The sequence below is a fragment of the Centroberyx affinis genome, unplaced genomic scaffold (assembly GCF_046629955.1).
Source record: "Centroberyx affinis isolate AG114_WGS23_722 - 3 ecotype Tasmania unplaced genomic scaffold, CSIRO-AGI_Caff_v1 ptg003381l_1, whole genome shotgun sequence".
Lineage (NCBI taxonomy): Eukaryota > Metazoa > Chordata > Actinopteri > Beryciformes > Berycidae > Centroberyx > Centroberyx affinis.
The window spans coordinates 198,141-209,909 of record NW_027281369.1 but is presented as its reverse complement, the minus strand read 5'-3'; the positions used below and the strand labels follow the sequence as shown (position 1 = coordinate 209,909).

The window sequence follows — 11,769 nt, the reverse complement described above, 5'->3', positions numbered from 1 at the left end:
TCACTGTCCACCAACTGTGCAATATTAGTCTGTTTCTATGCTCAAGAGGCTTGGGGAAAACCATAAAGTAGTACAGCAACTGATATACTACCATAATAATAATAATAATAATAATAATAATAATAAAAGCAAGAAATGATATGCATATAACAATAGTTTCTAATGGTAGGGCCCGGGCTAATGGTTATGTAACAATAATGTCTGATTACACATTCATCGTATCAAACTGCTTTGTTATTACTGGATGTGACGGAGCACCCCATGCGTGACAATAGGTGGTAGTCTTGTACTGCATCATAACAGCTGGATACAGCTAATCTGTCATATGGCAGCTTAAAAACACTGCAAGAGTGGGCAAGCTATTTAACTCTAGTTACTATATAGTCATCAGCAATGCCTTTCTGAGATTGTGGACATGATGTAAGTCCTGTCCTACAGACCGAGGTCTACTGTGCCTCGCTCATCACGCTTTTTCTTTTCCTCCTCTTATACCCTTAATTCTCATTACTTTAGTTTCAGACACTGTGTAGAAGTTCATAAAATAGCTCCCTAGTCATTCATCTTCATGTGAAATATATGGGTTAAAATCTTCTGGAGTCTGCTGTAGTGACTAGATCTGATAGACATTCATGAGTCTGTGAACACTGGTATGAATCTTTAATCTTTTATTAGAATAGACCAACATTGGAGTGTGTGTGCGAGAGCAAGACAGAGAGCGAGAGAAATGAAGAGAGACAGAGAGACTCAAGGTGTAAGGACCATTGTAACCATTTGTGATTTAACATTATAGGCACACTTATTTCTACAGTAGGCCTCTTACAGCTATAGCCACACAGTTTATAGCAGATGTGCAACAACATCTATAATTAACCAGCAGATTCAGTAAAAAAGTCAGTGTTTAAAAAACCAGGGTACATTACACATGCTTGATGCAAACAAGTACTGCACAGCCCATTTAAAAAAATCACATCAATGGTGGCGGACAGTTCATTTCAAGGCTGTTTTTCCTGAGTTTTGGTAGATTGAGCCTTCAGTCCACGGTCGTACATTGTCATAACAATTTACCTAATAAGGTATAAATGAAGAAATCTATTCCAAAAGGCTATATCCATTTGGGGAAAATAGTAAGTGAAGAACTGATGTCCGTCATTCAGTATTTCTAAAATATAGATGATCTAGAAAAAGTTAAAGTATAAGCACTTGGTCAACCACAGTTGAATTAAACAAAATCCTTAAAAGGTACCATAATTTGTTTTAATTTTTGCTCTCTTATTTTCTAGGAGTAGGCTATGTTACACGTATTTTGCCACGTCATTTTAGAGTTAAAACTCTTCCAACACTGTGTAACTACAGTGAATTAACCTTTGATACATTATGAATGTTTATTAAGACTTACAGTACAGCAAAATTTGTGCAAACCATTAAAGATCAAATTTCAATAATCATGGAGAGCTATGAGCTTGCAAGGCTGTGAAAGCATACACAGAACATTTAAAACATACATCTATAAACATAGCATGCATTCTGTAAAAAAAAAAGATGATAAAATGTGACTGAAAATACCTAAAACCTAAAGAGTAGAGATCAAATATATGTTGAACCATGTTGTAGTAACAGCCTGTGAAAATACAAGTTATAAAACATTAAAAACAAAAGAAAGATTTCATTAACGGTGCTTTTTAATAGAAAAAGTTTGGTGAGCCAGAGTTACAGCAGAGGGAGCATTCCTCCTGTCCTCGACAATGTCTCCTCCTGGGTTTCATCCTTCTTTTTTTTTCTTTTTTTCGCCGTTCTTTCCTCTTCCCGTGTCTGCCCTGGACCTGCCAGCAGCATCTCAGCAACGTCCCACTCACATCCACCGCTTCCCATCAAAGTCTGAACGAGGAGGCGGGAGAGGGAAAGAAATGATAATAGATGTTAATGAAATGCAATTGATTTCTTTGTAAACCAGCATCTATTCTCTGGCTGCAAGATCAGCAAGATCAAACTGCTAGATGTTTCTAATTTACTGAAATAAAATGTAAGAGTATGTTTTTAAGTATTCCCATATCTTTCCAATCACACCATGTCTGCTCACCCTTATTATTGCAGCCTTTGGACATATCTCTCTCCTTCAGTAGGTTGTTTTTGTAGTCTGTTGGATAGTGCAGGTTGGACACATGATATGACAGCAAAAGTAGAGTACATAATTGTTTTATAGTCAGTCCATGTGTGTTTACTGCATGTGTGTGTAGGTGAGGTTTACCTGAATTCAGCGGTTCCTGGTTGCAGGTCTTCAGCTCTGTGCTGTCTAATGATATTTCACCTCCACTCATCATATTCCCCCTGTGTAGGAATAAGTAATGCTTGCTTTACTGTCTGATCGACTTAATAGGAAAGTGATATATCAATGATGAAGTACTGTATAGTTTTTAGTTCTTACCGATCAGATCTACGCAGGTCATACTCCAGCCCTGAAATAAGATTTAACACACAATCTCAAACATACTGTATCCATTAAAATATGATCCTTACTTATTGTACTTTTTATTGTACTCTTTTTTGTACTCTTTATTTTTACTATTTTTCACACTTTATAATAATAGTAAAGACATCAAAACTATGAAATAAGACAAATGGAATGATGCAGTGACCAAAAAAGTGTTAAACAAATCAAAACTATCTTATATTTTAGATTCTTTAAAGTAGCCACCCTTTGCCTTGATGGAAAGGCAAAGGCTTTGGAAAGAAATTCAGACATAGGCATCAACTTCACTATTTATATTTGAAACAAATTTCAAGCATTTAAGTGTAAGCCTTTAGATCAAAATAGCTTTAAGGTAATGAAAAACATAGTACATTCAATCAGGTGTGTCCAAACTTTTGACTGGTAGTGTCATGATCTGCCCCTGTCTGCATGTTCTGCCCCTGGTCCTGCCAGCCTCCAGACATCCTCGGACTTCCCCTCATCACCTGTTCCCCCCTCCTGCTTCCACCACACCTGTCTGTCATCTGCCCATTAGCCTTGTGTCCTTGTTCTGCTTTCTCCTGCCTGTCATGAGCCAATCACCTCCTGGACTTTCCCCTGCCAGCCAGCTGTCCTTCATTTGTGTAATCAGTCTGTGTGTATATCTTATCTTGGTTCCTTGTAGTCTTTGTCAGTTCATCTGTTACCCGCTTTGTTCCTGTTGTGTTTCCCTGTGTTACCTGTCCTTGCTGTGTTCCCAGCTCTGTTACCTGCCTCATCACCAGTTTTTCATGTGGATATCTTCTTGCCCTGTTTCCGGCCAGGTTTGGGTTTTTGTCCTCCTTTGTTTGCCAGCCTGTTGCTGTTTTTTGCTTTTTGGATTTCTTGTTTTGTACTTTGCCTCAGTTCTTCATTAAAGTTTCAAGCTTCAGAAAAGCTCTCTGCCTCGACTGTCTGCATCTGGGTCCTAGCCTCTGCCTTCCTGACAGGTAGTGTAGCAAGCAAGAATATGTCATGAATCCGCTTTATATTATAGAATACATAATTAAGCAAATTGGCAGATACAAGCCAAGCGCAAGAGAATACACGGAGGAAACACACACACACACACACAATACCTCTCTTCTTGCGTCGCCGTGTCAGCACGATGACGGCGGCGACGATGAAGGCCAGCAGTAAGAAGGTTGCCAGGATGTAGCCCAGCTGCTGCATGAAAAACCCTCGATGCTCAGGGAGGATGACGTTCACGACCCTTGGCCTCTCCACCTCTTCAGTGCCTAAAGGTAGAATGTGGATCAAATCAAATGGCTCCTCTAATAAACTAAGTCTCTTCAGCAGTCTCATACATGGGCATAGCCTCGGAGAAATAATACACATTCCACATTGTGAATAGCAAGCAAACAAACGAAAAGTACTATCAAATGAAATAGCAATGGGAGTCATTATAAAGGAACGCTGATCATGTTATATCACTGATATATTGGATTTGTTACAATGCATTCATTTAATGGCAAGAAACAAGGATCAAATTGAAAACCATTTCTACAAAACTCAAAATGTTATTCCCCTGGTGGCTTCTTCTTTTTCATTTGTTTCCAAAAGCCAGAGCAAGGAGTGGGGGAGCGAGAGTTAAATGTCAAAATGCTGTTCAGCGGTAATGACTTCCAGACCTGATGTCATGCAGCTGTTATGTTTTTTTTCTCCACAGAAAAATACAGGCTAACCAGAAAAGAGGAGGAGAAGCGTGAGGAAAGAGAGAGAAATTCTGTTGTGCGGTCAGTCTGTCTGTCTGAATTCGTTTTCCAGATATTTACTTCTTCTCATAAACGCAGAAGTCTAGTTTCTGCATGTATGAAAAATAAATCTGTGACACCTTCTTCAGTCAGTGAACCCACAGCGACCCGGTCTGTTTTCACACACTTTGTAGAGAGTTGATCATGACCATTAAAAACAACAACCACAGAAAATAAATGTTGAGCTTGGAGATGCAAGACCATAACCAACTGCAAGATACTACTGGGAAATGAAAGCACTGTGATTTAATCTGTGCCGCTCAGAAGAGTCATACAATTTTCTTCCTCTGGCCAAGGCCTGTTCAAGCTGTTTATACAAAGCATGATACCCGACAATGTTAGCAAAATAACAGCTACTGCTGAAAACCCTTTGATCATCTCCTACTGTTAACGCATGTTCACAGACCTGCTGAAAAACACTCAGTTATCATTATAGGCTTTGAATTTCACCTGAATTTCACAAGCAGCCTGTTGTCCAAATCACAGAAAAGCTGATATATTTTACAATCATCACACAGATCAAGATTCCCTCTCTTGTCTCATTTAGTTCTATTGTGTGGTCCTACAGTAAACCAGTGAAATTGGAAACTAGTAAAACCGGACACTGAGGGACTGAGGGAAAAACATACAATGTACCATCTCTGATCACGCCTTGAAAACCAGTCAGGCAGGGAAAGCTGAGCTAGATTCAGACTTGATCTCCCACCTCCTAAGCAGGAGCAAGGTTGGTAATTATCACCTGTCAATGTTTAATGTACTTTACTTAATATGCATGAACCTTCAAAGACACGTCCAAGGTCGCCGTCTCTATAGAGCGCAATTGGAGGAACCTCAGCCCCGGTCGTGTCTCAGCAGTCGCCCATTTCCATTTCCCTGACAGATCGGACAAGAGCGCACGTGTTAATGGCTGTTTGACATATGCTGCACAGAGGTTACAGTGTGGTTTTTGTCCTGTGGGATTTGCATCATTTGCAAGTCAATGAACTGACAGAAAGCATCTTCATTTTCACAATTAGACGGAGATTCCTGCTCGGTTCTCGACAGCTCACGCAACGCTTCCCTCGTGATCACAAAGAAATAGAGCTCTACTTGGGCTTTTGCTGTAAATGATTATAGCATTAAAGTAAAAAGCCCTCATGACATTTGTAATTGCAGATGATTGCCGGAGTCTGTACTGGCACAAAGAACTTGGTCTTAATCTAACAAAGAAAAGAGCAGCAGTGCTTGAAGCCTAACTGAATTCCTAGCTGAGATAGACCCAAAGGCCCAGGATACCATCTATCCACATGTGCATTTCTACACAACATACTTTACAGAGCGATTAAATGGGCCGGCATTTCTTTAAAATGGGAAGGAGGATCCATAATCTAACACATACCATCACCCCCTCCCCTCACTTTGCGCTTTCATGTCACAGCTGGCCCAGATGTTGAACAGATGTAGCAGACTTCCTTTGACTGATAAACAAGCCTCTACCCGAGGTTGATACACATCGGCCCAGAACGAGAGCAGAAACTGGGAGAAAAGAATGATAAACAAAACTAGAGATACAGTGTAACCAGTCTAGACACGTGGTTGGGGCGTTAGAAGAATGAGGTCAAATGGAGGAAAAAACACAAGTTCCAACCCTCCCCTCCCTAAATTATTGGCTTTTGTAGCCTACCGCTCTGCTGTGCACAGTTGTCTCCAGCTGTAAACTTACCCCATCGCTTAACTGAGGAAAAATGGAAAAGTCTCCAAGGAAAATGAGACCACTTCCGTTTTAGCCAATTAGTGGCCATTTACTGTAGACAGCTTCTTAGGCCAGAGCAGCAGTCAGACTCCAAAACCCCCTGCTCAATTTGCAATGCTAAACATTGTCAACAACTCACTAAAAGCATTCTTTCTTTTTTCTTTCTTTCTTCCTTCCTTTCTTTCTTTCTTTCTTTCTTTCTTTCTTTCTTTTTCTTTCTTTCTTTCTTTCTTTCTTTCTTTCTTTCTTTCTTTCTTCTCACTCAATTGTGCCTACATTCCTTCTATCTCCTTCCTCCCTCCCTCTTCAGCTCAAATACAAAAACAGAAAGGTTTGAGGGGAGAAACTGGCAAGAAGAGGAACTGATTCAACTGACCAAATATGCCTATAAATATAACCAAAACGACCCAGGAACAGTCTTCTCACACCATGCACATTTCAGCCCAGAAAGCATGTGAAAACAATAATATTTAGCCGTATAGGCATTAGCAAAAACAAAATTCCTGATTCTTGTTTGTCTTGTTGACATCAAAGTTTTTTGTTTGAGTGCTGAGTGTCTTACGTGGCTCTGGCTCCTCATTCTGGACAGTTCGGGGGGCTGCAGTGAGGGCGGGGGGAAGTGCAGGTCCCACGGTCAGCCTGAAGATGCGTCTCTCATGCAGGCCGCAGTAGTGGTGGTGCAGGTGGCAGGAGTACAGGCCCTTGTCAACAGGCGCCAGTGCAGAGATGGACAGCGAGAAGTCCCCCACAGAAAAGGCATCATCCTCCACGCTCATCTTGCGCTGGGCAAAGAGCGGTCCGAACTCGCGGCGCTCTCCGGAGGCGTAGAGGTCCACCAGGCGGTCGGCCCTATCGGGACGCACTCCCGGAGCCTGGAAGTCCCAGTGGGCCACCTGCTGCTGGTCCTCTTGGAGGCCCTCTCTCCACAGCGGCCGCCGGTTCACACAAGGCAACGCCACCGAGCTGCCCAACAACACCACGAATACAGTCTTCTCCCCGTCCCAGTAACGCTTCTCTTTCCGAGCTGGAAACAGAAATGCACTGCTGTTTAAGATGCTTCATACATCACTCCTGTAATAACATTAGCGTGCAAAGTGATTAAGAGGCCTCACCTGATCTGGTGACATTGAGCTGGATTTGTATGGACTGGTGAATCTGGCAGTAGTGATGGTGCAGATTACAGGTATAAACACCTTTGTCAGTTGTGACCACATCTGAAAAAACAAGCATCCAAACAACAGTAAAATGAATCTGTGAATGAAAGAGTGAAAAGAGTGAAACAGTTGTCAGGACTGAGGAGGGAAATCTCACTGTTGAAGATGAGGGAGAAGTTGCCGTCACTGAAAGCAGAGTCTGGGATGGAGATGCGTCCCTTGTTGAAGCCATTGTAGACCCTCTGGCTGGCTCCAGGGGACTTGTCCAGGATTCGCTCCACGGAATACTCTGGGCTGCTGCGGACCAGGTCCCAGTGCACCACCCTCTGACGGTCCTTCAGCCGGTCCCGGGTCCAAACCATGCGGGGGCTGTGGCAGGGCAGGACGGCCTTCGACCCCGCTGGGAGGGTAATGTTCTTGGCCTCCACCACCACACCTAGCCTGCTGCTGCTGCTCTGGCCCCATGCTGGCATAACAAATAAATACATGGGCTCAGAAGATTGATATCACTGATTCGAGAAAAGAAACATCAAGCAGACCTTCAAAAGAACTGAAAAGCAAGACCAAACAACAGTCATACTCTCTCAACATTCATGAACAGCATGCCAACAAATGTACAAATACCAGAGTAACCTGACAGAGAGCTGCAAGCATCAAGCATGAGTTACATGTGGCCTTTTATAAGGCAGTGCAAAGAGACAAGGAAAGATAAACTGTGAGGGTATTTTAATGTCTTACCGCTTGGCAGGAAGAGGACAGCAAGAACTGAAACAAACAAAAACATGAATGTTTAGAGTCCTATTCCAGTAACCCTCTTAAGTCATACTGGTTGTTTTTGCTAGAGTATGTAGATTTTTTGGAGAGATCCGTATTTATTCACTGATGAAATATCTTGCTTATTCAGAATCATCTCTGCGAAAGATAAGAGTCAGCAAATTGGTTAAAGAGGAGTTGTGTGTTTAATTCGACCTGAACTGACCCCACAGTTTCAGAGTTGGAGCAGATGTGACACAGACCCTCTGCGAGAGGACTGCTTAAAGAGACAGAGACGAAAAGTGGGACATGGTAAAAGAGGGAAGATGATTATTTTACAACAGGAAAGTTCGACACAGGAAAACAAGAGCAGAAAAATTTGATTTTATTTTCCTGAACAAGCTGGAGGTCAACAATATTCTCTAGAAATACATTTCGCTGTTTGTGATTTCTCACTCTAGAGATGAGAAATTTTCCTACTGCGCAATTGCTATTTCTAATCCATTTTTCCCTGAGTGCTATTCCGTCCTGTGTTTACCTAAGAGCCAGCAGAGACACATGCAGCCAAGGCATACAGAGCCTCTATTCATCCTGGCTGCTGCTGGCTTGTGGCAAGGCCATGATCCTGAGGGATGAAGAGCCAGGCTGCCATTCAGCTTACTCCAGTCAAAAGTCCAGCAGCAGGACCAAACACCTGTGTATTTATAGCTGTACCTATTGCTGTTTTTAGTAATGGGTATATTATGTGCAGTGCTTTCAAAAAGTATTCAGCTTTTCTACATTTTGCAGTGTTACACTCTTTTTTTGTCACTGATCTAACCTCAGTCCATAATGTCTTAGTGGATTTTTTTGAAAATGAAAAACTGAAATGTTTTGAATTATTAACCCTTTGCAGTGAAACTCCAAATGGATTTAAGGTGCATCCAAATTCCTCTGAGTGTCTTTGAGATGTTTCTACAATTTTACTGAAGTCCAGCTGTAGCTAATTCAACTGACTTAGCCAAGCAATCAATGACAACTGTTCTAAAATACTATATAGTCTAATAAGATAACAGCCATGGCCAACACCTCAATCAAGTGCAGAGGGACATTTTCATCATCACCACTGATAGCCTAACATCCCAAAACAGGCTGCAAAAAAATCTCAATTGAATCCATTTTGAATTCAGGCTGCAACACCACAAAATATGGACAGTTAACGGGGTTGAATACTTTTTGAGGGCGCTGTACATGAGAACCTGATTTCCTGTCTTGTGTCTATCTGTTAAGCACACTTAGACAAATTATGTGCAACCTTGGTTGATGTGGCAATTAACTATTCAATCCTCCATTTTATTAATCTTGACAAATAAAACCAGAGTGGTACGACGTGCCTTTTCACTAACTGCTTCCAAAAAAGATAGCAAGGTTTATCAGGGGTTACATTAAGTTTTCTTGGACCTCCCCATCAGTTTTGGTAATCTTGTCCTCTGGCTGCACAAGGCTGATTCTCCTCATGTGAGCACAGGCTATCGCTGTGTTTTCATGCTTTTATGCTGTGACCTGTATACAAAGTTGTTACCAGACAAAACTTCTAACCCAGCATGATATTTAAAATGCTCTATAATCTGTGCTCTATAATATAGCCTTTGCCTTCATCAGTACAAACCAATATACAATAATATGAAACCATTTCAACACACACACTGGCATAGGAGATCTCACACTGGAAAACTTTGGTGGGATCTGGATTGAGGGGAATAAACTATCCTGCAGAAAGAGAAAACAAAGTGTCCCGGCCCCTGTAATTTTCTCTCTTCTCTCCTCCAGACACACAGTGGCTGATGACTCACCAGGCTGGTTTAACACTAAAGACTTAACAGTGTGCTATTGAATTGCAGGGCATAATAACAGACATTTGCCAAACGACCTGCAAAATCACTGCTGTCATTAGTCACCCCAAGAGTCATACGATGAATCACTTAACGGAATAGAAACATTAAGGTAAAACAAAAAAAAAAGAGTGCTATTGCTGACCACTATAATATTTAATACTCAGAAGAATTTATGTGATTCAAAGATGACATCAGAGTGTGAAGTTTACTCACAGTCTCATCGCAGGTTCAGAATAAATGTATCCAGCTGCAGATTCAGCTACAAAGACAGAGAGCCACTTTACTCAGACAGGGACATACAGTCTGAGGAGCCTATTGACTCTCCTGTGGTTACACCTACACTCAGGTGTATATTGCTTACATTGCATTTATCCAGCTGTGATTTACAAATATCCATCCCTGTTGAACAAAATGTCCTCCATAGTAAAGACTGTTTGGATGCTGTTGAGTGCATGCAAAACATGTTATCTTTCTTTATCTGGTCATTTTCTGCCTTGGAATTAATCCATGTGTTTATTCTAAGCCTGACTTACCCTATCTTTGCCCAAGTGCTTATTTTCTCAATCAGCATTTCTACTCTTTATCATGGTGCTGGTGCTCGTTAATTAAGCCACAGCCCATCATAAACAGGTTGGAGCGGTAATCCCCCTCCTCCACATCGTCCTGCCTCAAAGCAGCCCACTCGTGGTGAACACTCATTACTGACACATATAATGACTAGCTGGTTGGATTGTGCTGACTCCTCTACTCAGACCGCAGTTAACTCAAAACACATTGGGCTGCAGCCATAAAAAAGCCCACAAATATACCAACAGGCCAAGACAAGACGGGACAGAGCCATAATGTTCTATACAATGCTCTATACAAAGTCTCAAAGAGGAGGAAAAACATTCAAGTCCATATAATCTTATCCTCACCAAGGCTACTTTATTTTCAGAACTCCAAATAATGATTTCTGAGAATAATCTGGGTCATACTCCCAAAGATATACAGGCTATATCTGAAATCGAAAAACAATAACATGGGACCTTATAGTATGGGATGCATAATTTAATAATACGTGTAGTAGGCTACTGGCAATTTAAACATAATTAAGTTAAACATGTTAAGAAAATTATGCAGATTGCTGGTGTTAGATAAACAATAGATTATATAGCCTACTGTAATGACTGGCAAATTCCAAAGCAAAACTTACACTTATCGAATAGCCTAAAATATATGAAAAACATTATTTAGGAAAAAAAACAACATATGTAGGCTACAGTGCAGCAGAAAAAGAAATGCATCTTCTTCGGCATTGTTTCCAAGAGTAAAGCCGAATCTGGATCTAATTATGGAACAAAGAAAGTTACCAAAAGTTTTTCTTTTCTTTTAAAATCAAGACAATAGATGAACTTACTCTGCAGCAGAGTCATGTCGCCGTGCATCTTTTCCACTGTGCTGGCTGTGCGGGTATGAGCCTGACAGAGGTGCGTGTGTGCATCTATCGATAAAACACAAGAGCAGTTCAAGTTCATCAACCAACAAACTTCAGGGCTTCAGTCCCTAGTCTGGATCCTCCACATGCTCCGCCTCCGCCTTCCACTGAAATCCAACACTGGTTTGGCAGCGCTGCATCCCTTACGAAAAATAACTCCAGTAAGCCTACATGTTACATGTTAGATTAACACACAAATATCACAGAAGAACTACTACATGCCTTTCTCCCAATAGGCATATATTATAAGACTATTATAGATACTATAGGAGATAAGGCAAATACCATAAAGTATAACGAGGTCACTGTAAATTCCTTACAGCAATAGTGTAGTGACTTGTCGTTAGGAATACCGTTCATATGAAGAAGATAGTTGTTTCTGAATTAACTCCTGTTATAGCAGAAATACCGACATTTCCTCCTGTTTTATGAGCTTAAGCGCTAATTTCTGTATTAATAATGCCAAAAGTTGAGCCACGATTGACCTGATCAGTCATTGTATATTCTGAACAGACTGATAAACTACAGGCCTATGCATCA

The 11,769-nt window shown here is 41.2% G+C and overlaps 1 protein-coding gene across 1 annotated transcript; it reads right to left on the bottom strand.

The window, feature by feature from the left end:
• Positions 1-651: 651 nt before the first annotated feature.
• LOC139660764 (matrix remodeling-associated protein 8-like) lies at positions 652-11,262 on the bottom strand. Its single transcript, XM_071538989.1, has 10 exons — positions 11,152-11,262; positions 7,864-7,890; positions 7,283-7,591; positions 7,084-7,185; positions 6,534-6,995; positions 3,565-3,723; positions 2,423-2,453; positions 2,246-2,325; positions 2,078-2,134; positions 652-1,875 (listed from the first exon to the last, which is right to left on the bottom strand). The coding sequence occupies exons 1-10, from the start codon at positions 11,177-11,179 to the stop codon at positions 1,850-1,852; spliced, it is 1,281 nt and encodes a 426-aa protein (XP_071395090.1). The 5' UTR covers positions 11,180-11,262; the 3' UTR covers positions 652-1,849.
• Positions 11,263-11,769: the final 507 nt, after the last annotated feature.